At 64.1% G+C, this 26,996-nt stretch overlaps 1 protein-coding gene across 1 annotated transcript; it reads left to right on the top strand.

Annotated features, from left to right (window-relative positions):
• On the top strand, positions 30–8,915 carry C13H21orf33 (chromosome 13 C21orf33 homolog). Its single transcript, XM_003359006.4, has 7 exons — positions 30–240; positions 447–499; positions 2,331–2,444; positions 3,068–3,187; positions 5,704–5,796; positions 6,888–7,044; positions 8,167–8,915. Exons 1-7 carry the CDS (start codon positions 82–84, stop codon positions 8,293–8,295), a joined length of 825 nt encoding a protein of 274 aa, XP_003359054.1. The 5' UTR covers positions 30–81; the 3' UTR covers positions 8,296–8,915.

The raw sequence follows: 26,996 nt of genomic DNA on the forward strand, positions 1-26,996 counted from the left end.
GGCGCGCGCGTGGGGAGGGCGACTGTGCGCAGGCGCGGCCCCGCCCACCGCGACCCCGCGACCCCGCTGTCCCCGCGCAGCATGGCGGCCTTCAGAGTTCTGGTGGCGTCCAGGCTGGCAGCGACCCCCGCGTTCGCGCCGCGCCCCGGCCTGCGGCTGCTGCCCTTGGGCGGGTGGGCGCCCTCCCCGCGCGCCGCCCTCCACGCCTCCGCGCCGCGCCCGGGGGCCAGGGTCGCGCTGGTGAGCGGACGGGGGCGGGGCGCCGCCGAGGCCGGCCTCCCTCCCCACCCCCTGCCCGGGGCGGCCCCTCCCCACGTCGGCCCCTCGGTCCCCAGACCCCTTCCCGCCGTGGTCCCCCCGCCTCGATTCCCCACCACCGAGGAAGGTGGTCGGCCCGCGCGGGGGGACCCCGTGACCCCGCCACCTCCCCTCCCTCCCCACCGCAGGTGCTGTCCGGATGCGGCGTCTACGACGGGACGGAGCTGCACGAGGCCTCCGCGTAAGCCCCGGGCGGTCGCCCTCGCCCTCGCCCTCGGGAGGGGCTGTCCTCCTCCCCTGAGCCGCTCGGAGGAGCTTCTGCTGATGAGGAAGGCAGAGATGACTGGCGGTGGAGACCAGGGAGGCGCACAGGGAAACGTTGAAAATCCTGCGTGTAGAGTACAAGGGGGACGCAGGATGAGCTTTTTAGCGCCACCTGTCATGCTGTCACCCAGCCGTCCCCACTGACGGCTCCCTCTGGTGATTTTCCACACACACGTGTTCTCCGTATTCGGATCCCCTCGTCCTGCGCTTTGGAAAACAGAGCTTTTTTCTGTCTTTACAGTATGATTGTAAGGGCTGCGTGGTGACCCTCGTGTAGGTGGATGTCATTGATGCAACCTGGTGGCTGTGGCTGAGTCGTCATGTATTTTTATTTTGTGTTTTTACCACCACACTTGTGGCATATGGAAACTCCCAGGCTAGGGGTCGAATCAGCGACAGCTGCCAGTCCACACCACAGCCACAGCAGCACCAGATCTGAGCTGCATCTGCGACCTACTCCACAACTCACAGCAATGCTGGGCCCTTAACCCACTGATTGAGGCCAGAGATGGAACCCGCATTTTCACGGCTACTAATCGGGTTCTTAACCTGCTGAGCCGCGACGGGATCTCGGGTATTGTTATTACTTAGTTATCTAGAAAGTTCCCGTGAGGAGGGCAGTAGGCTCAGTAGGCTCGTCAGGTCAGGAGTAAGTTGCGGGGAGAGGTAGGTGGTGGTTGCCCCCTGCCCCGCCCAAGCCCGAGGCTTCACTGGCACCCAGAGGAGCCTGAGGCTGGTGGCTGTGTAGCCAGCATGTGCTGGTGGTGGCCAGACAGGGAGTGAACTTTGGAGCGGGCTCGGGGAGTTCCTGGTGGGGGCTGGGGCAGGGGGAGGGGGAGGAGTCGGCGGCCACAGCCTGAACCCCCCCCCCCCCCCCCCCCCCCCCGCAGAGCGGGAGGCTCGCGCGTGTGCCTGAGACGTTCCGAGGAGCAGAGCCCAAGCCCAGTGGTCCCAGCCCTGCTGGAGGGCGGCTGTGACCTTGGGGCCCCACTCTTGTGTCTCCTCCTCTGCAAGGCATTAGTGGCAGCACTGCCAGGGGCAGGTCGTGTGCCAGCCTTGGACTCAGGCCTGGCACACAGCAACCCTGAGTCAACGCGGCCACCGTCAGCAGCCTCCGGGGACACCTGCATGTGTCCGTGGCTCCCCAGGGGAAGGTTGGGGGACCAGGGACTGAACTGAACTTACCTTGGAGGCTGAACCCTCGTCAACCCCTCCAGGCCCTTGTCGATTGGCCCGTGGGAAGAGCAGCTCCCTGAAGCAGCCCGCGACCCTGAGCATCCAGGCTGTGACTGCAGCCGGGTCGCCTGTCGCCACAGCCTGGTTTGTACAGGGAGCTCGGGGGCTAGCTGTCTCCACAGGCTGGTTCAGTGACAGCGAACTCGAACTCGGATGGAGGGCGTTTGGGTCATTAACCTGTCACTCAGCTAAAACCCTGTTTTTAAAAGCTCCCCAGGGGAGTTCCCATCATGGCGCAGGAACCATGAGGTTGCGGGTTTGATCCCTGGCCTCGCTCAGCGGGTTAAGGATCCGGCGTTGCCCTGCTCTGTGGTGTGGGTCACAGACACGGCTCAGATCCCGCGTGGCTGTGGTTGTAGTGCAGGCCGGCGGCTGCAGCTCTGATTCGACCGCCGTCTGGGAACCTCCATGTGCCGTGGGTGTGGCCCTGAAGAGCGATACAGTAAAAGCCCCTGGCGGGTGAGGCTGGGTGAGGCACACGTCAGCGTCCGCTCTGACTTCCTCCCGTGCAGGATCCTGGTGCACCTGAGCCGCGGCGGCGCCAAGGTCCAGATCTTTGCCCCTGACGTCCCTCAGATGCACGTGGTCGACCACTCCAAGGGGCAGCCTTCTGAGGGTGAGACCAGGTACAGGCCCTACTCCTGGCCCTGGACGTGCCCGCCGGCGGGTGGAAGCTCCCCGGGAGCCTGCCAGCAGCCGCTCCATCCTAGCTGGGGCCAAGTCCTGAGCTGAGTCCAGGTCGGCTGGGCCTCAGCAGCCGTCCTCAGCCCGTCCAGTGGGAAAGCGTTCGGTCCCCGCACCTCCATTGTGACTGAAGGTGTGTGTGTTCCTTTGGTCACAAAGCTTTGACTCGTTTGGTCCCCGATAATCTTTGCGCAGCTCCCAGAAGCCTCTCCATTCCTGAGGCGTGCGCGGTCCTGGCCACGTGTCCCCCGAGTCGCGGGCTTGGGCCGAGCAGGGAGCCCTGCCTCGGGGGTCGGTCCCCTCAGGACCATCAGGTCCCGAGAGCCAGGTGCCCACTGCTGCTGTACCTGGAGGGTTTCCTGTCTGCCCGGCAGCCCGGGCATCGTGGCCTGGCGCTGAAGCACCATCCGGTGAGGGTGCCAGGAGCCTTGAGCCTAGAGGCGCGTGCTGGCTGCAGCTGAAGCGCCTTTGCTGGGGAGCGTCCTCACCCCGTGAGCGCCCCCCCCGCCCCAGGAGGGGGCTCCCTGCCGCTCCAGCCTCAGGACCCCGCCCTGCGCTTTCCCAGGAACGTCCTGGCTGAGTCCGCGAGGATCGCCCGCGGCAAGATCGCCGACCTGGCCCGGCTCAGCGCCGCCGACCACGACGCGGTCATCTTCCCCGGGGGCTTCGGAGCCGCCAAGAACCTGTACGTTGTTCCGGCCACGGGCCCTCCTGCTCCTCACCCGGGGCCTTCGATGGGGACACGGTGGTGACGTGAGCAGCTGCTGGGGTCAGGCCTGCCGGTGACGAGTGGCCCTGGGACAGGAGGCTCTGGCCTCGGTCTGCTGCTTCTGGGCGCTCCCGGGACCGGCCCTCTGAGCCTGGGGGTCTTGTCCCGTCAGAGCGCCTCCCTGAGTGTGCGCCCCTCAGCGCCAGCTCTCGTGGACCTGGCAGCCCGGAAACTGCTTACGACGTGTGGGCAGTTGGGAGGAGCGTCCTGCGGGGGGCGGGGGGGGCTTTCTTGCTCTGCTCGTCGTGTCGTCGCCGCAGTCACCAGCAGGCGTGTGGGAGGCCAGGACACCGCAGCCGGAGGTGCTCTGGCTTTCAGGTCCTGTTTGTGGTCTGTCCCTCCTGCCTCTGTGTTCGCGGAAGTCCTCTCGCGCAGGCCTCGCTGTCCCCGTGCATCCCTTCCCCTGGTGGCCGGGGGAGGGGCTCCCCCCCAGGTGCCGTGGTGCCGGAAGACGCCGAGCGGCCACGCCTAGGGCTTTGCGGGGTTTAAACACGGGGTGGCGTGCGTAACAGCCCGGGCTACGTGGAGTTTGATGGAAACCAACCAGATCAGCACAGGGGCCCAGATCGAGGGCCCCCCCCCCCCGCCCCCTCGCTCCCCCGAGTTCTCCTTCCCTCTGCTGATAGCGCAGTGGCATCGCTCCAGAAATTACCGCTTCTCTGGTTGCTCGCTCTGTGCCCCCTGGCACTCAGCCTCCGTGGTGCTTGTCCTGCCCCCCGTCCCGTCACCCCTCCGGCCTCGCACCAGTCAGGTTCCCCTTGCGGCCGTCACCTGTGAGCGCTCATCCTGAACTCCGCCCTCCCGCTGCTTCCCAGCTGCCCCTTTGGGGTGGGAGGGGGGACTCCTCTCCTCCTGCGCCCCCGCCCCGCCATCATTTCACCTGCAGTGGCTTCAGCCAGCACCACGTCAGGACCCCAAATCTCTCCGACCCAGATCTTGCTGGAATGCTTGACCCTGGATCATTGCTGCTCCCGCAGCAGCACAGCAGCCCCCTGGCTGGCATCTGTCCAGGCCCCGTGCCCAGGACTGAGGGCAGAGGGAGCTTACTCCCTCAAGTCCAGCTCTGCTCTGCCCTTCCGCAAGCTGGCACCTAGCCGCTGTCCTCTGCATGCGGGCGTCACCGGAATGCCTCTTTGTCCGCGTCCCCACCAGTCTGCCTGTGGTTTCTCCTCCCAGGACCCTGCCTCCTGTCCACTCCTTTCACCCAAAGCCAACTTTTGGCGTGATGTCCCCGGTCACCGCCCCCGAGAGCCTCCTGGCAGGAGATGGAGGCTGGTCTGTGTTGGCCGGGCTGGGCCTTCTTTTTCTTGAAAGATGAGCTGGATTCACAAACGCTGTGCCGTCCTTGGGCCCCGCCTGGCGTGAGGGTAGCTTGAGGGCTTGTTGAGGTTGCGTCCCTGGCCGGGCTGGTGGCCTTGGTGACTTAGGCGCCAGGACACAGTCTCTGTTGGAGTCTGAGGAAGAGGCCCCAGGCCGCATCTGCGCCTGGGAGCCCCCGTCCCTGCGGGAGCTGTGGCGCCAGCCGCTAGCCCTGTTCTTTGCTGCCTTCCAGAAGGAGGGCCGGCCTCACGTCAGGGTCTGTGCGGCGCACGGGGCGGCCGGCAAGGTCAGCGTGTCATTCACCATGGAAGCCCAGCCCCCCGCTGGGGACCCCAGGCCCCCTCCCGGCAGTGCCACCGCCAGCTCAGCCTGTTTGCTGAGATGCATGCACACATCTGTGTCATGAGTCCAACCGGCCACCGGCCACGCGTTCTGCACTTTGGTGCCAGGACGCCAAGGGTAGGCGATCCAGTAGGCCCGTCCCCGTCCTCTCCCTGGTCTCACCAGCCGTGGGAGGCGTAACGGACGTGTGGGTCTGAGCGGTGTAAACATGGCCTGTTTGGAGACCCTTGCACACCCTGAGGAGCCGCCAGGGCAGGGCAGCAAGTGCCCTTCGTGCCTGCGGGTCGTGCTGCCCTGTGCGCCCTGTGTGTGCAGCCTTGGCGGTTGGTGGGCTGAACACTTTGCCTTCTGGAGGGGGTACTGGCCGCCCACCGCTTGGGAGGGGGTCGGGTCCAGACAGCTCAGCGGCCCGACTCTGCTGAGCAAGTGGGGGTCGCGTTCAGTTTGTGTTTCTTACCCCCCTTGGCGAGGGCGGGCGTGCCACTGGCCTTAGGCGACAGTCTTGCTGTTCCTGGGCTGACTCGGCAGCTTTCTGCGGCCTGAGGTCCGTGTCCGCTTCTCCGTCCCCTCTGCCGGCCTCCGTCCCTTCGCCTCCCATGCTGCTTCGTGTTCTAGAAACCAGAAGGATGCCCGCGTGTGGGATTATGGGACAGGCCGGATCCGTGCACGTGCAGGGTTGCTGAGGGGCTCGTGGGCTGCTCGGGGCCCCCGCTGGGCTCACAGGCCGCAGGTTGAGCCCTGAGATCTGAGGGCGCCTCGTGTCGTGGCAGGAGCACGTTTGCTGTCGACGGGAAGGACTGCAAGGTGGACAGAGACGTGGAGCGCGTCCTGAGGGAGTTCCACGGCGCCGGGAAGCCCATCGGGTACGAGCGGGCCTGGGGGAGGGCAGGGTGGCCTCCGCTCCCAGCACCACCTGCCGCTTTGAGCCTGTGGCGGGGGGCCTCTTGGCCGCTTCTCTCGTTATAACGGAGGGGGTTTCGTGTGGTTTCGCAGGTACCTTCCAGCTCTGAAAACCCTGTGCTTGTGGTCACGTTAGTTCCTCCTGCTGACTTAACGGGCTGGGTGGGGGGATGACCCCGTCAGCATCTAGAAGGTGCCCTAGGCCTTCCCTGGTCCCCGCCCGCCTGCCCTGGCTGGGCCAGCCCCCCAGCTATAGCTGCCCCGTCCGTTCTCTGCAGACGTGGCTGCAGGCACGGCCCCACCCCTGTCACTCTCCGCTGCCTTCCCGGGGCCACGTGCCGGTCCCTCGCTGCCACCCGAGGGCTGGGTCCTGCGGTGGCCGCACACTTGGCCCCCGCTTACACTCACAGGCCCAGCCACTGCTCGTGGTCTCCGGCCTGGCAGATGGGCGAGGAGGCTCTCGAACCCCATCAGATCTCCTGGTCGGGCTGCCCTCTGCACAGCGGCCAGCGGCCGCCGCCAGTGCCCTGAGGACCATCCGCCAGGCCCTCCGTGGGGCTGCCCACTGCCTTTTGTCAGGAAGCTGCCGAAGACAGGACATGCGGGCGCTCGCTCTGAACGGGGCACAGAGGCTGCCTAGACCCCTGGCTCAGCGTCCCTCCCAGGCCTGCAGCCACTCTGGCCCCAGCCCTGCTGCTCGGAGCGCGGCCAGTCACCTCCCGGTTGGCCCCACTGGGCAGCGCCCATCCGTGCGGGGGCCTCTGTGACCCTACGGACAGCAGGTGGCTGCCACTCCCCCTCCAGGGAGCTGAGGCCTCAGCGAGGCGCGTTCAGAGGAGCCAGCTCACCCGGGCGGTGGCGCAGGGAGGGAGGGGACCCTGCTCCGGGGCGGCCGCCCTGTCATCACGGGCGGCTCCTCCAGCCCCTCCCGCCGCGGTGCGCCCGGCTCTCTGTTTCCCCAGCGGAAAGCAGCAGCGGACAGGCGGGCATGACCCGCTGCCAGGCCTGGCGGCCCCGCACGTCCTGAGCAGAGCCCCTTGTCCTCATCCCCCAGCCTCTGCTGCATCGCTCCCGTCCTCGCGGCCAAAGTGCTGAGGGGCGTCGAGGTCACCGTGGGCCACGAGCAGGAGGAGGGCGGCAAGTGGCCACACGCAGGGACCGCGGAGGTCATCAAAGCCCTGGGCGCCAAGCACCGCGTGGCAGAAGTGACCATATCCTTCCCGCAGCCGCGCTGCACTGGGGGGGCCTCCAGGGCACGCGTGGGCCAGGGCACAGCACCCGAGGCCGTGGTGCCCCCGCTGTGCTGTGCTACAGTGACACTGGCTGGCCCAGAGCTCACGGGGTCGGGAGAGGACACGGCCTGTGGCTTGAGGGGGCCGTCTGGGGGCGGGGGGGTGGTGACAGCATGGGCCCACCTGCCCAGGGCAGGGCAGAGGTGGGGCTGGGCTCCCTGGTTCACTGGACGGTGAGGATGGAGGAGCCGCCGGGTGCCCCATCCCTCCTTCATGCGGTCCCCTGTTCTGAGGTCCCTGGGTGCGCTGCGGCCACAGAGAGGCCCACGCCCGGACCCCAGGTCTCCGCATGGGCTGTGTCTGGGGCACAGCAGCTCGATGCTGGAGGCGGTGCTCAGCCGAGCCCGTGATTCTCCGCGCGTCTGTCCTGAAGGCCGTCTGTCTGTGCTGGAGGGACAGGCTGTCCTCCACGCGGCTCTTGTGGAAGTGCCCGTCTCCCCCGGGGCCTTGGCGCAGGTCCAGGAAGCAGGGCCTGGGGGGAGGCAGCTCCGTTACCACCCAGCCTCGGGGCAAGAGCTGGGGTTGCGGAGTCCCCGTTCTGGCCCAGCAGGTCAGGAATCCGACTAGTATCTGTGAGGATGTGGGTTCGATCCCTGGCCTTGCTCAGTGGGCTGAGGGTCTGGCGTGGCTGTGGGGTAGGCCGGCAGCCGCAGCTCTGACTCCTCCACTAGCCTGGGAACCTCCATAGGCCGCACACGCGGCCCTAAAGTGACACAAAAAATGGGCGGGCCCGGGTGGGCTTGGCCCCTGTCCTCGCAGCAGGCGCGGTCCAGCTTCTTGGTCTGGTTCCTGATCTGGCGGTGGAGGTGCTGCTGCCGCCCTCAGGGTCGCTCGGGCCCGGGGTCTGTGCGTCCGGGGCCAGGCCGGGAGTTAGAACACGGCGCCCTGTGTGCTGGATTGTGAGCTGCTGGGAGCCCGTCCGGCTCCTCGGTCGGGGGGCGCAGGTGGTCCCGAGCGATGCCCCCCAGGTGACGTGGAGGCGGGCGGCCGGGGACTCCCGCGCCCCCGTCTGGTCCCGGCTGTTTTCCGTAACCGGCACACGAAGCTCACGTGGACCGCAGGAACAAGGTGGTCACCACCCCGGCCTTCATGTGCGACACGGAGCTCCACCTCGTCCACGACGGCCTCGGGGCCATGGTGCGGGAGGTGCTGGAGCTCGCCGGCCACTGAGGCCCTGGGTCCGGGGCTCAGCCTGCCCCCGCCCGGCCGGGCTGCTCTCCGGTCGGCCTGGAACGGGCAGGACCGACTTCTCCGCTTAACCCTGTCGTTTTCTTTCTGAAGAGGGAGCTTGTGACACACTCGGGGTCGGGGAGACGGTGGGGCCTTTCCCCCTGGCGGGGAGGGGGGTGGGGCTGGTGGCCCTGGTGACCCCGGGGGCAACACGTGCAGTCCAGTCAGCGTCGTGCGGAGGGGCTGCCGTCCAGGCTCAGGCTTCGTGGCACCTCAGCGTCCGGAAGAGACCTCCTCGCAGCTCGCAGATCTACTAAGAGGAGGCCGCAACGCCATCCTTGCTGACTGGTCTGCTGGTCGGAGTGTACATGTGTTGACGGGAACAGCCGGGAACTTTCTGGAACGGGCCATCTCGGTCCAGGGAGAGTAAACTCCGTCCAGGCCCTGCGGGCTGGCGGACATGGGGTGTCCTGAGGTCCCTGACCTGGGTCCCGGGTCTCCTGTCTCAGGAAGGGGGAGGGGTGGGTGCTCGGCCTGGGGGCCGGTCTGCCCTGGGGCCACCCGCTGGGCCGCAGGCCCCAAGCAGGGGGGACAGTAAAGTGTGTGACAGCTGCTGGCCATGGCTCTTGGCGTCTGCTTTCTGTTTGAGAGCCGAGCACTCCAGGGCTGGCGCCTGTGGTCTGCGGCCCCCACCAGGGCCCCAGAGGCACAGTGACACCGCGTCTGCATCCGGGTTTGAGAAGGCTGCTTGCGGTGTCTCGTTTGGTCCAGTTCACGCTGTGCGCTGTCCACGGTGGCCTGGGGCGGGGTGCAGACACGGGTCCCCTACTCTGCCCCCACCCACCGCCACATCATGTGCAGTGACAGGCATGCCTCTGGGGTCCCCCGGGTCTGAGGGGCACAGGCAGGCAGGGCTGGTGGAAGGGGCAAGAGCCTGACTTCATTGCCCGGGCCCCCCACACCTCTGCTCTTATTTGAGCCAGCCTCCTTCCTGCCCGGGAGCTCTGCCTTCCAGTGGCCTGTCCTCCCACAAGGCTGCGTCCCCACGGGACACCTGCAGGCGCCGGCCAGGAGGGTCCTTGTCCTGTGCTGCCGAACGTGGCCTTGCAGGGCCTGTCAGAGTTCAGGTGCCTGAGGCTAAGAGCCGCTTCCTCTTTTTTTTTTCAGCTTCACCTGCAGCACGCAGAAATTCCTGGGCCAGGGATCAAACCGGCGCCACAGCAGTGATGCCAGGTCCTTAACCACTAGGCCACTAGGGAACTCAGTAGCTCCCTCCTAAGAAACGTTCGCTGAAACTACAGATGTGTTCCTGTATGTGTGTGAGCGTGCATGTGCATGAGTGCTGCAGTGGGTGAGTGTGTGTGCACTTGGAGGTTGCAAGCATGCACCTCAGAGAGTTGTCACGGTGTGGCCTGCCACTCGCATCCGGGGACCACGCGTCTCCAGCCCCAGGCCCCACGGCCCCAGGAGGAGGCCGGTTTGGCACGTGACCCAGCTCCGGGTGCGGGAGCCCTGGCTGCCTGAGTCCTTTGCAGAGATGACCCTGGGCGGTTCTTACTAGGCCCTCAGGTTCCAGGAGGGCTGCCTCTTTGGGGCCCTGGGCAGAGGGCCTGGTCTCAGACTCCCGTGCCAGCAGGGCGCAGACGGCCCGGCCCCAGCTGTCCCCACCACCCCGGTGGGTGTGGATATTGGCTCGTGGTTTTCTCTGCCTCCCTGATGTCTGCTGAGGCCCATCTCCATGTTCCCTGACCCTCGGGGACCCTTTTGGCCGAGTGCAGGCTGGCGTCTCAGGCGGTTTCCCTGTGGGTTGTTTGTCCGTCTTTGGTGACTAGAGCCACCACTGTGTCCCGGTTACAGGTCGTTGGTCAGTTAAGGATCGGCTCGTTCCCCCCACTTCGTCTTTGCTTTCGGTGCCGTTTTGACGAGCAGATGCCCTGAGTTAACGTCGGCCCGTTTGCCAGCCGGTAGCGTTTGTCTGCCTGTCGTTCTGTGGGAGCCCCCCCCCCCGTGTCACCCTGAAATCTGTGTGAACGGTCCTCCACGTTGACATCGGCGGTCTGTCCAGAACCGACGTCTGTGTGTCCCTCTGCTCTGCATTTGGTGCATCTCTGCTGGAAATGCAGGGGACCGAGTCCCCGAGGGCCGGTCCAGCAGGGCCGCTGCCGAGGGGGATCCAGTGGCAGCCGACACGCTGCCGCCAGCCCTGACCGGGAGGGCCCTGACCGGGACTCAGGTCGGGCTGGAACGTGGGCTCTGGACACACATCTGAGACGATAGAAGGCCCAAGCGGGGCCCAACAGACCAGGCCAGGCGAGGTCCAGCCCAGTTGACGACAGCTGAGTGTCTGCTTCACGCCAGGCAGTGTCCCACAGCTGGGGTACACAGGGACATGACCTGGCACTCATGGCACTCAGGGCGGCCGGTCAGGACCAGGCAAGCCAGGGGCTGGTGGGGCACGTGCACACGCCAGGCAGGAGGGGGAGCTCAGAAGGGAGCTGTGTGCGAGGAGCCTGCCCGACGGGAGTGGCCCATGCAGAGGCCCTGCGGGAGCAGCCAGGGAGCTCAAGGACAGTGCGGGCACAGCAGGGGCCTGGGTGACAGGAGGGATGGGTGCCTACCAGGCTGTGGCCTGTGGCCTGTGGGTCCCTAGAGGCTCTTTGACCAGAGTCCTGGCCACCAGGGGCGCTGCAGAGCCGTCCCCGGATCCTGCTGCAGGCTCCCAGGGTTGACCGGCGGAATGGCAGCCTCCTTGGCCTCTTCCTGCTGGGTTCCCTGGGAGCCAGCGGCTGTCACCTCTCAAAGGCCCTTCTCCTGGACCTTCCCTGCCCCTGCCCCTGCGTCTGGGCCCTTCATGGGCACTTCCTTGCCCCCCTCCAGCCCCTTCTACCTGGGAAGCCAGCTCTCTGCTCCAGGAGCGTGTGTGTGACACGTCACTGCCTTGTCACCTGGTCTACATGTGGACTGAGGGCTCCGGGAGGGACACCAGCAGACCCACCCCCAGCCTCCCCAGGGCTGGGGCCCGAGGGTGATGGGCTCGGGGTGGACTTGCTGGTGGGCGCTGGAAGCTCTGCGGCTTGCTAACCAGGGTAGGGTCCACGCGGAGGCCTGGGTGCCCCCTCCGCCCCGCTCCAGGCCTCCCCACTGCCTCCCTGGGGCGGCACCTGCCCTTCCTCCGCCTCCTCCTCCTGCAGGACTTCCCTTGAATAACACGTTTATTTGTCTCACGTAGACTTTGCTGTTAGAGGCATCTTCCCTTCTCAGCAAAGTTGGCTGGAAAACAGAGTGTGCCCGCGCCTCCTGCCCCCACGAGCTCAGCCCCGAGTCCATCTGCATGGACCACAGCGGTCTGGTGGGCCACCATCTCAGTGCTGCCCATCTGATGGACCTCAGTGGTGCGTCCTCACCGCCCAGAGTCCATGGTTCCATCGGGGTCCCTTCCACGCCTTTAGACAAGCACGTCATGGCGCGTCTCCACCGCGACGTCCTCGCCTTGTTTGCTCCGAGAATCCGGGCTCACCTGTCCCCCCGCCCCTCCCGCCACCGGGGCAGCCGCTGTCTCTGTAGTCGGACCTTTGGCAGAGGGCCACGTGGTCGGAGTCCTCCAGGACGTGGCCTTGTCGGGTTGGCGCGCTCCCTGTGTAGGGTTACGGCTCGTTCAGGTCATTCCGTGACTGGGTAACCAGCTCATTTCTCACTGCTGCTCAAATGCACTCCACCCTCTGGATGGACTGCGGGCTGCGCCCCGTCCCCTCCTGTAGGACATCCTGGTCGCGTCCACGTTTGGGCTGCTGTCTGCACGCGTGCGGGGTTTTGCGCGCTCGACCTTGGCTCCGTTGGGTAAGCGCCCAGGAGCACGGGGGCTGGGTCGAGCGGCGGGCGTCTGTTTAGCCGAGAAGGAGCCGCCAGCCTGTCTCCCGGGGCGGGGGCACCGTGCTGCGCTCTCGCCAGCGGTGATGGGCGTTGCTGCCCCGCGTCCTCGTGGGCACTGGGTGTGGTGGCGGGCCTGGCGCGGTGGCCGTCGAGCTGGGGTGCTCCGCCTGATGCCATGCTCTGGCGGGGACTCGCCTGCCACCTGCGCGTCGTCTTTGCTGAAGGGTCTGTGCGGCTCTTTTGCCCGAGAGAGTCCGTTCGTGTTCTTTCTGTTGTGCGGGGCGTTCTTTTTCTGTCTTGCCTGACAGTCCTCAGTTCTCTCTCCCACAGAGGTTTTTCTCCGTCTGTGGCTGGTCTTCTCATCCTCTTGACAGTGTCTTTGCAGAGCAGACGTGTTTTATTTTTTGGCCAGGCCTGCAGCACGCAGAAGTTCCCAGGATAGGACTTGAACCCACGCCACAACAGCGACCCGCGCTACCGAAGTGGCAGTGCCAGGTCCTTAACCCACTGAGCCACCAGGGAGCTCCCAGAAGTGTGTGATTTTCATGAAGTCCAGCTTAGCTGTTATTTCTCTCAGGGATCCTGCCCTTGGTGTCATGAGGCCCCACATCCACGGTCACCTAGGTTTCCTCTAATGTTACCGACTAGGGGTTTTAGGGACGCTGTGACCCATTTTGAGTCAGTTGCCGCGACCAGCATGAGGTCTCTGTCCAGACTCACTGCCTTGCACACAAGGCCCCCTTGTTGCCTCTGCTGTCTCGAGCTCTCGCTCCTTTGTCAGACCTCACTCAGCTGCGTTCAGGCGGGGCTGTTTCTGGGCTCTGTCCCCCCATCGAGCTGTCGCCGTGTCCTGGTGCCGCCGTGTTAGCTGCAGCTTTGTAGTTAGTCCGCGAGGCCGGTCCCCCTCCTTCCACTCCGTGTTCTGTGTGAACTGCGTCCCGCGGCCCTGCTGCACCTGCTCATTATTCCAGAAGGGTTGGGCGCGTCTTGTCGTCTGTGAATAAGGACAGCTGTCGGTCTTCCTTCCTGAGCCGGACACCGTGTGTTTCCTTTCTTGTCTTGTGGCCGTCAGCGAGGGCTCCCGGTGTGATGCGGAAAAAGGAGAGGACAGGGCACAGCTTTGCCCTTTCCTGGGCCTTTCCTCGGCGGTGAGCTTGGTGGCGGCCGTGGGGTTTGGCCGGTGTTCCCGAGTGAGCCCGTTCCCCTCTGTTCCTGGTTTCTGGTTCTCTTGGTAAATTGGTCTTGGAATTGGTCAAATGCTTTTTCTGCTTCTGTTGACACGAGCATGTCATTTTTTTGTTCAGCCTGTGACACGATGGATTATGTGAACTGATTTTCAAACACCGAGTTCTAAACCTGGAATAAAGGCCACTTGGTCGTGGTGTATGAGTCTTTCTAAACGTTGCTGGATTTGATTTGCTAATATCTGGTGAGGATTTTGCGTCTCTGTTCATAAGGGGCACGGGTCTGTGGTTTTCTTGTAATGTCTTCATCTGGTTTGGGTTTTAGGGTGATGCTGGACTCACAGAATGAGTCAGAAAGTATTTCCTCTGCCTCTGAAGAGATTGTAGAGAATTGGTATAATTTTTTCTTTAAATGTTTGAAGGAATTCACCCCTGAACTCGTCTGGGCCTGGTACTTTCTGTTTGGGAAGATTATTTCGTAGTTGATTCAATTTCTTTAATAGATAAAAGTTTATTCAGATTGCCCCTTTCTTCTTAGTTCTTTTTATTTTTATTTTTTGCTTTTTTAGGGCCGTATCTGCGGCATATGGAGGCTCCCAGGCTAGAGTTCTAATCGGAGCTACAGCTGCCGGCCTGCACCCCAGCCACAGCCACGCCAGATCTGAGCCATGTCTGCAACCTACACCACAGCTCATGGCAACACCGGATCCTTAACCCACTGAGCGGGGCCAGGGATCGAACCTGTGTCCTCACGGATACTAGTTGGGTTCATTACCATTGAGCCACAACGGGAACTCCCCCTCTTTCATTTTTCATGAAAAATAGTAGTTTGTATCTTTTTTTTTAGTTAGCCTGGCGAGAGGTTTGTCAATATTGCTGATTTTACGAAAGAAGAACCAGCTTTGTATTTTTTTTTTTTTTTTTAATTTGCTCTTTAGGGTCAGACCTGTAGCATACGGAGGCTCCCAGGCTAGGGGTCCCATCGGAGCTGCAGCTGCCAGTCTACACCACAGCCACAGCGAAGCCAGATCCAAGCTGCGTTTGTGACCTGCATCCCAGCTCATGGCAACGCCAGATCGTTAACCCACTGAGCGAGGCCAGGGATCGAACCCGTGTCCTCATGGATCCCAGTCGGTTTCTTAGCCCTCTGAACCACAACAGGCACTCCTTGCTTTGGATTTATAATTTGCTTTTCTTTTTTTTAGTTTCTAAGATTAATTTAGATTATTGATGCTATTAACCCACTGAGTGAGGCTAGGGATGGAGCCTGTGTCCTCACGGATGCTAGTCGGGTTGGTTAACTGCTGAGCCACGACAGAAACTCCAAGGAAAATTTTTTATTGCGGTACAAATACACTTAACATGAACTTGCCCTTTTAACCATTTTCAAGTGTGCAGCTCAGTGGCATTAAATGCAGCCACTACCATCCTGTCCGGGGCGTTTTCATCTTCCTGAACCAAAGCCCTGTACCCATTAACCACTACCTCCGTCATCCGCCCGCCTCCCCCAGCCCCCGCCCCCCCCGCTCTGCTTTCTGTCTCCTTGAATCTGACTCCGCCCGGGACCTCACCTCGGGGGATCGTGCAGTCCTTGTCCTTTGTGACTGGCTCGTGTCACCAGCATCATGTCCTCGAGGTCCCTCCGCGTTGGAGCGGGTGTCAGAACCGCCTCCCCTTTTAAGCTACTCCTCCACGGTGTGGACGGGCCCCGAGGCGTTTTCCACCAGCCTTTGGAGGTCCGGCCGCTCGCGTCTCTCGGCTGTGTGCACAGGCTGCTCTGGACACGCTGTGCAAGTACCTGTGCAGGTGTCTGATTTCAGTTCTTTTGGGTTTGTGCCCAGAAGTGGGGTTGCTGGATCACGTGATTCTGCCTTCAGTGTTTTGTGGGACTGCGCTGATGTCCACGGCGGCCGCACCGTCTCGCATCCCCACCAGCAGCACCCCAGCTCCTCCACACGCTCCCCACTCTTGTTCTTGGATAATCGGCCTCCGCCTGTGCACGGGTGTGTGAGTGGCCGTGGGCTTCTTGCTGGGCCTGGTCTCCGGTGCCCCCCCAGGAGCTGCTGTTGGCCTCATGGGCCACTTCTCAGTGGTCTCGCTGCCCCACCCCCGCCCCGCCCCGCCGTGAGCCATGCTGGACACCCAGGGACAGAGCCCCAGCTGTGGCCCCATGCGTGTCCTTCCTATGTTGCATGAGCGGCTGCCCCTGGCTGGACCGTAGGGTCGGGAGAGCTGCAGGCGGTGAAGACACTTGCAGAAGCCTGGCTGGAGTTGAACCCAGGCTCCTAGGGTTCTAAGTGTGCTGGGGCCCCCACTGCTGGTGCCAGAGCTGTGAGGCCACAGCGAGAAGGGGCTTTGGAGTGTCACAGATAGGGTGAAAACTCAGAGCCATCGTCAGCGTGTAGGGTAGAGTCAGGGGCATGCCAGCCTGTGGGCGTCGCATAAACAGTGATTATTTTTATTTACTATTTTGCTGCACGAATTACCCTCTTGGAAAACCACTGCAGCCACGAGGAGAACAACAGCCACGCAGCCATGTGAGCCGCGGACTTGGTCAAGGGCAGCAGAGCCGTGTCAGGAGGCAGGAGTCGGGGATGGGGGGTGTCACTTTAGACTTAGAGCTGAGCTTTCGCCTGGGCAGCAGCCCCAGACCCCTGCCCCCGCCTCTGCCCTGCTCAGAAAGGCTTTCTGGGTGCCTGGGTGCCTTGGCTGTGCGGGTCCCCACCCTTCTGCCTGGTGGTGGGGGCTGGATGTGCGGAAGCAGGAAGCATCCTGACCCCACGTGGGGTTGGGGCTGCTTTTAAAGGCGAGAGTTGGTGATTTGCTCCTGTCGTGATGGGGCCTGGCCCAGCCCCGTGCAGGCGCCTGACGCAGTGAGGGTCGCCCGTTCCTAGTTCCCACGAGGCCCAGGTCCCCACGATTCTGAGGTGAGGGCGCCCTGGAAAAGGCCGCTTCCTTTCAGGTTGTTTCCGGAGCAGGGTCTGCCCCGGCGGGGGTCCGCAGACCGGTCAGAGCCTAAGAGCAGTCCCCTGCCGTTAGCCGCGTGTGAGGTGTTGGGGGGAGCGGGGCCCCATTTCATAAGGACACATCATTGGGTCAGGGTCCACCCCAGTGACGTCATTTCACTGGGTGACCTCAGCAGGGAACCTGTTTCCAGTGAGGTCAGATGCACAGGTTCTGGGGGTAGGATGCTGGCATGAACTTGGGGAGACACAGTCCATTACAGGGCATTTGGGGGGAAAACTGAGGTGCATCGTGGGGACATCCCGCCTGCGGCCCCTAGCTCACAAGGAGGGGTCTGGGGCCACACCCCCCACCCCTTCACGCCCTCCTGGGTCTTCGCGGTCATGGTTGCGGCCGGGCCTGCTCTGGGAGGCCCGTGCTCACAGGCCCACGTGTGTGTGGGCTGGGGACTGTGCGGAGTGGCCCAGACCCCCGGAGCCCCAGCCTCATGCCTTTGCCTGTGCGACGGTGGGGCCCTCGAGGTTCCTGCCTTGGAACCTGGGTTCTGCGATTCCTGCCGGCGATTCCCAGGCGGAGACCACGGTCCCGAGCGGTTCTGGTCTGCCCCTCAGGTCCCGCCCCCGGCCCCCTGCAGCCTTTCTTCTTGGCTCCAGAAGGGAGTTCTCGCTGGGGGCAGTGGCGCAGGGACACAGCTGGGGCTTGGAGAGAATTTATGGAATTCAAATAACATGACTGATTGCTCTCTTTCAAAAATGTTCTCTTTAATATCTTGTCTCATTTTTATGCTTCCCTGCACTTCCTGGTTTGGCTGAGGTCAAATAGCAGAAGTACTAAAATATTTCTCATCAAGTGTCTCATGGTGCTCTGATCTGGCCCCAAACAGGAAGTTCTGTGAGACTTGTCACCGGAAGTCTCCACGTCCACTGTGGGCTCTGCGTGTGGCCCGGGCTCTGACTGGACCCTGGACTCAGCCAGGGGCTGGGGGGCCCATCGCTGGCTTGGGGGAGACATCTTTAGCTTAGTGGGATTAAAGATGGTTTGGGGAGGAGTTCCCTGGTGGCTCAGCAGGTTAAGGATCTGGCGTTGTCACTGCTGTGGTGCGGGTTCGATCCCTGGCCCAGGAACTTCTGTGTGCCCTGGGCACAACCAAAAACAGACACCCCGGACGGGGTGACTTAAGCAACAGAAGTCCGTTTCCTCACAGTCTGAGGCTGGAGGCCTGAGGCCAGCTGGTCAGCAGGGTCTCCTGAGCCCCCTGGGCGTGAAGATGGCCGCCCCCTCCTGTGTTCTCATGCGGTCGTCCTGTGCAGGTCTGTGTCCCAGTGTTTTCATAAGGGCGCCAGTCAGATGGAATTGGCACCCACTCAGGTGACCTCACTGTAACTCAGTCACCTCTTTAAAGGCCCAGCTCCAAATACAGTCACCTGCTGAGGTGCTGGGGGCCAGGGCTTCAACACCCGGATTTGGGGAGACACAGTTCAGCCCGTAAAGCCATCTTTTAAAAGTCGATACAGGAGTTCCTGTCATGGCTCAGTGGTTAACGAATCCGACCAGGAACCATGCGGTTGCGGGTTCGATCCCTGGCCTTGCTCCGTGGGTTAAGGATCCAGCGTTGCCGTGAGCTGTGGTGTAGGGTGAAGATGCAGCTCGGATCCAGTGTTGCCGGGGCTGTGGTGCAGGCTGGAAGCTACAGCTCTGATTCAACCCCTAGCCTGGGAACCTCCATATGCTGCAAGTGCGGCCCTAGAGAGACAAACAAACAAAAAAAAAGAGGCTGCCTGGTGTCAGGTCCCAGCCCTGCCCTGCCCGCGGCAGGTCTGCGGGGGCACTTGGAGTGCGTTCTGCCTTTCCCTGCTGGTCGTGAGCAGCGGTGCCCCCGCCCCGGGGAGGTCGTAGAGGCCGCTTCTCCCCAGAGCCCACCGTCTCAAGGGACTTAGGGGGAGGGACGTGCGGGCGGGCAGACAGGCGGGGGGACGCAGGGAAGGCTCCCTGGAGCCCGGGCCCTGGGGGCGAGTTGCCCTCGGGATCTCCTTCCTCCCGCCCCGTCCATCAGTCCTGGGACACAGGGTCCCAGGTGCCTCTCGGCCCAGATGGGAGCCATGGTGCTGGCTCTGGAGCCGAGCTGAGTGCCCGCCGTGGGGTGGGGGCGCGAAAGGACAGAGGAAGTGGGAGGGGGCCTGCGAGAGGGTCACCCTCCAGCAGCCCTGGGCCTGTGCTGTGGTGGCGTGGATCCCGCCTGGTCCTCTCACCTGCCTGGCCGCTCCTGCAGGGCGGGGCCCGCACTGGATCTGGAGCGCGGGCGGGTGACAGCCCGCATCCCAGCCTTGGCTCTGGCGGAGGAAGTGGGTCTGCGGAGCCTCGGGGGGATTTTGGGGGATTTCTGGCCAGGCACCAGCTGTAATTGGGGAGCTAGATGGATGGTTCCGCGAGGCCAGTCCTTTATCACGTGTCACCTTAGAACCTGGAGACCCTGCCCCAGCATCTCCGGTCTTTGCTGTCTGGCGGGGGGCCCTTCCTCCCAGCAGGCCGCCACCCGCCGCCCAGGTCAGACAGGGCTTCTGGGCGTGTCTGCGGGTGTGTCCTGACTCTCTGGTGTCTGCCCCCTTCCCCCACAGTCCCGGCAAACAGGAGACTGAACGCCAGCACCCTTGGAGCCCCCAGCCCACACTCAGGGCGACCCCTTCAGTGGCCAATCCCAGGATGTCCGGGCTCATGGCTGCTCTTTTGATGGGGGGCTGCCTGGCCCCTCAGGGCCCCCGGAGGCTGGGCTGGGTGAAGGGGGGTCCAGGCTGTGAGGTGGGTGGTGGGGCCCTGCCACTTGCCAAGGCGGGTGCCTGCCCAGAGGTGGTGGACCTGCTGCCCTTTGCCCTGATGGGCACTGGGAGGGTCCTTCCCCTGGAAAAGCCCTTAATAACCCCCAGGACTGACGGCAGGGACAAGCCCGTTGTGACACCAGCGTGGGGCATTGACGGCCGAGGGCGCGGGGCCACAGGAGGGGCACCGCCCGTACCCGCCAGCCCGTGGTGGCCCCGCGGCCCCTGTGACCTGCTTTCTCGCACACAGACCTCTGCGCCAAGCCCTGAGCCCTCCCAGCCCCTCCGGTGTTCCCGCTGGGGCTCGGGGACTGTCACTGCCTGGCCCTTGGTGTTTTCTTAGGGACATTTACGTAAAACTCCCACCCCGTTATTGTAACTGCCGTCGGGGTGTTTGCAGTTTTTCCTGATTCAAAGGAACATTGAGCCTCAAGCTCTTTGCTCAGGCTGTTTTCTCAGAAACGGGTTATGGTGTTTCACTGCTGAGCCGCAGGCTGGAGAGGTCCCCACAGCGGGAGCTGCTCCGCTGTGGCTGTTCCCAGCTTGCGGGCCAGGACCCGGGGCTGGTGGCATCCCGGGCTGGGTGCGACGGGCCGGGGCCTTCCTGGGGCTTCTGCAAACAGCCCTCCTCCCGGAGGCCCCGTGCCCGGCTGCTCCACCGTGGCCGTGGCCGTGGCTTGCGACGGGAGTCCCCGCGGCACGTTCCTGTCCACTCCCACGGCCTGGGTGGGGGGCACGGGGTCGACCGCCCCTCGGGGGGAGGCCCTGTCTTTGTGATAGTCTGGGAGGAGCCACGCTCTGAACACACGGCTCACTGTGGTCTGCAGTGCAGGCGGGGGGCGGGTTGCAGGCTGGTAAGTGACAGCAGTGCTTCCAGGAAGGGGCTGAGGGCGGGTGGGGCCGGTCAGGACCTCGGGTCAGGACCCACCTCCCCACCCTCTGACCCGCTCTGGCCGCGGCATCTGGCGTCTGTCGCAGCCCGGCCATCGCTACCGACCTCAGGCAGGTCAGAGCATGTGCTGGGCTCGGTGCCGTGGGGGTCCCGGGGCCTCTCTGGGGATCCTGGCGGCAGCTCCAGGCCCTGGTCCTCAGGTCCCTCCTCCTGGGAGAGCTTTTGTCCCGGAAGCTTCGGAAGCTTCGGCAAATCCTGATGCCTGACCAGGGAAGGACGCTCGGCCCCCTCCCTACCCCCGCCATGTCCCCAACCCCACCGCACTCTCCTGTCCTGGGCGCTCCTGCCCCGGCCTGCCCCCGCCTCGCGTCCAGCCTCAACCTCTGCCCATTTCTTCATCTTCGCAGTGTGACCGAGGGACTGGGGACTGACAAAAGTCAGTCGGGCTCCTGGGTGGCCCCCCCCCCCGGCTTCTGGTCCATCCCTGCCCAGCCCAGGTGGAGCAGAACCCTGCAGGGTCCGTTCGGCATCTGCCAAGAAGCCTGGTCCTGAGCCAGTGCCAAGTGTCCCTCTAGGACACGTGGGGAGAAGAGGAGGCACTGTAACGACGGGGCGAGATTGGGGTGACGTGGCCACCAGCAAGGATGCCCGGGCCCCCAGGAGCTGGGGCGCGGCCCCGCGTGGATTCTCGAGCCTCCGGAGGGAGCCAGCCGGGCCGACACCCCGACTTCGGGCTTCTGACCTCCTGAATATGAGGAGGTGAATTGCTGTTGTTTTAGGCCCCCGAGTTTGTGGTCGTTGGTTAGGGCAGCTCTTGGAACTGGGTGGAGACCCCTGCCACGGGGGGTGTGGGCTGGCCCCTCGCAGGCCAGAGGGGGCTGCTTCTCGTGAACATTCCCAAGTTCTCACCAAGCAGAGCCTCCCAGACGCTGGTGAGCCCGGAATCCCTGGGATCCTCCTAAAAAGCAGAGTCTGACTCGGTGTCTGGGCGGCCGAGACTGGGTTTCCCGCTGGTTCTGGGGTCTCCGTGCTGGTGGGCTCGGGACCGTGAGTGGCGGGAGCGAGGTCCCCACCTGGCAGCGGCCCCTCCGCTGGAGTTCTGCAGAGTGCCCGGCGGCCCGCCCTCACCGGTTGGACCAGCTGGGGCGTGCGCTGGGCGGTGGGATGTGAGCAGCCCCCATCCTGATCTGAGGGCATTGCCCCGAAAGGAGCCCAGCGCCTTCACCAGAGGGGGGGCGCTCCCAGCGAGTTCCAGAACCAGCCAAACGGGCTTGACTCTGAGCGGGAGTGGGGCCAAGGTCCCGGGGAGGCTGGGCCCTACCCCAAAACTGAGAGGCTGGTCAGACGAAGGTGGGTGCCCTGGGCAGCTGGCACGGCAGGGGCTACCTTGTCGGTTTCCTCTCTGGGAGTCCCCAGCATCCACGGAGGGTCCACGAGGTCCTGGGACAGGCAGGTTCCTGAGTGGGGGTGGGGCAGTGGTGGGGGGAGTCGCTGTCAGCAGGGGTTTGCAGTGTGACCACTGCCGAGTGTGGGGACAGGCAGACCTCCCCGGGCCAGGCCTCGGCCCGGGGACCCCCTCCCCTCCCGCTGGTTCCTCTGCATGACGTCAGTGCAAGACCTCGGGTCGTCCTGCCGTTGAACTGGGACTGCAGGCGGCCTCTTTGTGACACAAACCCTTCACTGCTGCTGAACGGGAGCCAGAGACCCTCTGGGGCCGACCCCGCAGGGGCCCCGGCTCATAAGGGCGGCGGTCCCAGGGGCCCTCCGTTCCCGACCCTGACCCTGACTTTGGCGCATCCCCCAGGGCGCTTCAGCGTGGGTTCCCAGCTGCTGCCTCCTGGCCCCAAGGCACCACTATGAAGGGGGCGCTCGCCGTGCAGAGGCCACATCCAACCCCAGTATCCCCCCCTTCGCCCCCAACCCCGCCCTGGGCACCCGGAGCCAGCAGCCTCTCGTGGCCCGGCTCCAGCAGAGGGTGGCCAGTTGCCCAGTTTCTCCCCTTCGAGGGAAACCCAGGGGCAGACGTGGGGTGAGTGCCTCCCAGGTGGAAGGATCTGGCACCCCAGCGGTCACCCCAGCCATCTCTGTGGTGGGGCCAAGACCCTGTCCGCACTCACTCGGAAGCTGGCGGCCAGACTGCCCTGCAGTGCTGGGCTCGGGGCCACCCCTCCCGGGACGCCTGCCCTCCCTGCAGGGGGGTCCAAGGCTGCCGCTGGCCGGTGATGCCATTCGAGGGTCCGCTCTGCTGACGGCACCCCCTCGCCAGGCACCCACGGTGGCAGCAGATGTGAGCCAGACCCTGGTCCCAGGACCGCCACCTGCCCAGCCCCCAAGGCTCTCCTGGTTGGGGGCGAGCTCGGGCTGGCCGGCTCGGGCCGCAGTCACAGGCCCCAGGGTGGACGAGGAGGCTCCCCTGGAGGAAGTGAGGGGAAGCTCTGGAAGCCCCAGGCCGGGCGGCAGTTCCCCAGCGTCAGCCCACAGGGCAGGACGTCAGAGGCCGTGTCCCAGGAAATGTTGAGGAAGTGCTGGGAGGCTGGTGGGCGGCAGGGCCGACGCTCGGACGACCGAGTGGGCGGCAGGACCGACGCGGGGACAGAGCGGAAGTCCCCCCCCGGGCGGCGGCCCCGGAGGGAAGCCGCCAGGGCTCTGTTCCCCTTTCCCCAGGCCCCCACCCCCTGCTCCATGGGGCCGCAGTGCGACCAGATTTCTCTCCAGAAAGGACCCTGGGGTCTGGGAGATCCGCCCGGTCTCTGCAATGCCCTGTTGTGAATGCTCTTTAAAAACCCATATTCACTTCCTTTTCGAAATAGTGGTAAAAGGCACATGCTGTGAAATTCACCCTCTTGAGCGTCTTGAGTGCCCAGCGCGGTGGCCTTAAGACCTCCCTTGGCTGTGCAGCCGTCACCACATCCCCTCTAGAATTTCCATCTTCCAAACGAAACTCTGCCTCCGTCCGACCCGCACGCCCGTCCCCACCCCTAGCCCTGCTTTCTGTCTCCACGCCTCCGACGCCGCCAGCGCCCTCGCCTCTGCAGACCGTCCAGCCCTTGGCCTTCGGTGACTGGCTCGTGTCTCCAGCGTCAGGTCCTCGAGGTCCATCCGTGTGGGAGCGGGTGTCCGAATGGCCTTCCTTTTCAGGCCTGAATCCCACTCCCTGAGGGGATGCCTCCCATTTTCCTCGTCCGTCCGTCCGTCCGTCCGTCCGTGAACGCTGGAGGGGTGTCCACCCCTCCGCTGTTGTGAGTGATGCTGCTACGAACACAGAGGGACAAATACCCGTGTGAGGCCTTGCTCTCCGTGCGTCGGGGCCTCTGCCGCGACGTGCGTGCGTTGAGTGGAAATTCTAGCTTTAATTTCTTGAGGAACCAGCGACCTATTTTCTAAGGCAGCTGCGCGTTTTTCCTTCTCACCAGCGAAGCGGGGTTTCTACGCCCTCGCCAGCGCGGTGCGGCTCCTTCTGCTTGTTTTCATGTCAGGGCCGCCCTCGTGGAGTGTGATGGGCAAACCCGCCAGGCTATGGAACAGCGTGACAGCGGGAGAGTGAGCGCCCTCAGCCCTCCCCCAGGAAAGCGGTCCCCAAGCTCACGTTACCTCTTCTGTTATCGGCGTGGGTATTATTTTTGGATGGACCGCTTTCTTTCTTTCCTCCTTTTTATCCCCACGCCCACGGCGTAGGGAAGTTCCCAGGCCCGGGATCAAATCCGAGCCACAGCTGTGACCTACGCCACAGCTGCAGCAACGCCAGATCCTTAACCCACCACACCACAGCGGGAACTCCTGGATGTACCATTTTAAGCGTGACTTGTAGACATTTAGACGCTCGATCCATCAGCAAAGCTTTCTGAGCCTTTTCATCAGCAGGAGGGCCACGGACATTGCCCAACCTTGGCCTCCTGGGTGGAGAGTGCCTCTGACCCCCCCTCCCCCGGGCAGGCTCACTTCCCCTGGCAGGTCCTCGGTCACGCAGGGCCCTGCCTCGGCCCTGAGAGGTGTCTGGTTCAGGAACCCTTCGCCTTGTGACTGTCACCGCCTCCCGTCCTGGGAGCGGTCGGTGTTCACCCTGGGGGCTGCTCTCCATTCACTGATGACGCCCTGTTTTGGGCCAACATCTCTCGCTAAAGAAAAGCCTCTTTTTCCCCCCTGCCACCCAATCTGTTTTGCTTTTTTTGAAATTTAGATTCAGTCGCAGATTTTTCATCTCTCTGGGCTCACAGGGTTTTATTCAAAGTGTTCCCGTGAATCACAGCCACCCTTCCGTTTGATGCTCAGAGTGTCCACAGTTTAGCCGCGGGGCTCCCCGCCGCCTGCCGCCCCAGGACGGGCCGCCTTCCTTCCAGCCTCACCTGTGCAGGACCTGCCACCTCTCCTGGTTCCTTTCAGGAGGAAATGGGACTTTGAAACTGACACCCAGGAAGATCAAATGCGTCGGGGGTCGGGGCCCTAGACTGTCCCCTGGGACTGGCCTAGACCCTAGAACAGCAAGAGCAAGGCGTGCCTGCCAGCGCCGCCCTTTGAACCCAAGAGCAGGCGGCTTGCAGCCCGTCCGGTGTCTGCGTCACTTTTCTCACACCGATGCTCCCGGTTTCTAAGAACCTCACAGACTTGCTCGGTTGCCTCATCTCCCAGGGCCCGGGTTTCACCATCCTGGTCTCGGCCTGAGGCCCTGAGGAGGCTCGGGTTTCCTTGCGGTCTCTGTGCTCAGCACGGGCCCTTGGGAAGGCGGCGGCCAGAAGGCCCCGCTCGCACTGCTTGCAGCGGCTCCTCTCCGAAGGGGGATGTTACCCATCTGAAGAGTCCTTGAACTTCAGCTGTTTCCTCAAAATACCAAAAGCAACGCTTTGCACACAGGCCTCTTTCAGATCTTGAAAACATTTTGACATTTTAAGTGTTTCAGGATGTGGTACCTACCCGGCCCCAACCCCAGACCTGGGGTGGGTGCTGGGCTGGCGCCCACAGGACACAGCGCCCCCTCCTCCTGCCGCCTCCCCCGGTCACACAGTGTCCGTGACCGTGACACTGCCACCCCCAGAGCGCGTCTCAGACGGCCCCCACCCCTGGGCCGTCCTGGCTGCTGCCGTTCCCATGCAGCCTGCCAAGTGTTCCTGTGGTTGCCTCTGGTCCCCGCAGGGCTGGCCTGCTTGGTGTGGGGCTGGCATTTGTGTCACGGCAGCGCGGCCCGGCCCCCAGCTGCCCATCTGGCGCCTGTGTCTGGGGAAGCATGGGCAGGGACTGGGGCTCTGTCCTGCCCGACGGGCGCTTCCCTCTGGGGGTGTCCCCACAGGATGGGGGAGTGGCGGGGGAGCACTGGACGGGACCCCTTCTCTCTGAACAGCTTCATCCTCTGTGCTGTGTGGCCTAGGGCAAGCTGCCCACCTCTCTGGGCCTCGGCTTCCTCATCTGTGACATGGGGAGTCAGGAAGCTGCTTCCTCTGGGAGCTTGGGGTCAGAGGGTCAGGCAAGTGCTGCGGACCAGGGACGTCCAGCTGCAGATGCTGAGACGTGAGGACGTGGTCAGGCCATCAGGAAGCCGACTCTGCAGGATGGGACAGGGTTTGCTCACGTTTCTACCGCCCCTGTCCGCAAGAGGATGCTGGCGCCGTGCCAAGGGTCAGAGGCGCTAAGGGTGCAGGTGGGAGGGAGCCAGCGGGCGGGACCACAGGGCTTCGAGAGCCTCTCTGTGCCGGAGCCCGTGATCAGGCAGGAGCACAGGACGTTCACGGGTCTTGAACTTGGTGCCCCTGGAGAGCCGCCCAGCAGCCGGAGTGGGAGGGACGCAATGGCAGGGCATCTAGAGGCTTGGCTGGCTGCCCGTGGAGAGGGGCCCGGGAGGCCAAGGTGAGCGAAGGGGAGAACGGGTTGGCCAGGCTGAGAGGACCGGCCAGGGAAGTCGGGCTCCGGGGGGCTGGTTCCAGGGATGACAAGGGCTGGGTTCTCACCAAGCTACAGCTGAGATGACCTCAGGGCGTTCGGAGACCCACAGCCCATGCACAGGCTGGGACACCAGCTGCAGGCCCCTCCCCATCACCCCCCCCACCGGGGGCAGAAAAGAGCTGGGGGGGAGGGGGCGGCCCCACGCTGGGCGGGGGCGGGGCCGGGGAGGCATGGGGGGAGGCACGGGGGTGGGGAGGGGGGGCAGGGAGTCAGGACCAGATGGGGAACGCTGGCCAGGTGGTCCACCTAGGTCCATCACCGGGTAGTGGGGTCACTTCAGGAGAACACACGTGGGCTCTGCGTCCTGAGGGGACCCTGGTCCAGGGGCCGGGATGGAACCGGAGAGGTGATGACGGCTCTAGGAAGGGCCTTGTCCAGCAGGGACCTGGCGTGGGCAGCTCAGGGACAAGCTGATGACCGCTTTTAGGGGTGAGGGTGGGGACCCGGGCTTTGTCCCTCGGGAGGGTGGAGGGTTGTCCAGAGGGCACTCAGGCCCCTGGTCCCTTCCTTCAGGGCTGTGGCCCCCACCAGGTCCCCTGGCTCATGAGACAGGGACCCCACGTGGGACGGCTCTGGAGCCCCCGCCACGCCAGTTACCACCTGTTCTCTGTTCCATGGGCAGCCCAGGCTTGGGGACACCCACCATCGGTCCTCGCTGGGACACGACCCCCACTGCACCCCACTATCGAATCCCTGGAACCCCGCTTACTTGCAGCCCAGCTCTGCCTGACGCCTGGCTAATGATCGCAGGACATTCGCTGTTCTCGTGCTCGACCTTTGACCTCCAGAGCTGCACCAGGTGAGACGGGGCCTCCTGGGCCAGAGCACCTTCTGCTGGTCACTGTCACCAGGTGTGGGCCCCCAAGGGCTCCTTCGCACAACCCCCCATGGGGATCCCCCCAGATTCCCCTCCATTATGGAACCTGCTGAGCCTTCACCCAGCCCCCGTGAGTCTGAACCCTCCCTCCTGCACCCATGGAGGGGGAGGGGGTCCTCTCGCCCTGGACCCTGTGTCCACCACACCCCTGCTCACGGCTACCCTCGTGG

Source organism: Sus scrofa, chromosome 13 (genome assembly GCF_000003025.6).
Source record: "Sus scrofa isolate TJ Tabasco breed Duroc chromosome 13, Sscrofa11.1, whole genome shotgun sequence".
NCBI lineage: Eukaryota > Metazoa > Chordata > Mammalia > Artiodactyla > Suidae > Sus > Sus scrofa.

What these genes read in the sequence shown, in the direction of transcription:
- C13H21orf33 (XM_003359006.4), top strand. Translation starts at nt 82, where the DNA reads ATGGCGGCCTTCAGAGTTCTGGTGGCGTCCAGGCTGGCAGCGACCCCC. An exon ending in CGGGGGCCAGGGTCGCGCTG is followed by an intron (nt 241 to 446) that starts GTGAGCGGACGG and finishes TCCCCACCGCAG; the next exon opens with GTGCTGTCCGGATGCGGCGT. An exon ending in GAGCTGCACGAGGCCTCCGC is followed by an intron (nt 500 to 2,330) that starts GTAAGCCCCGGG and finishes CCTCCCGTGCAG; the next exon opens with GATCCTGGTGCACCTGAGCC.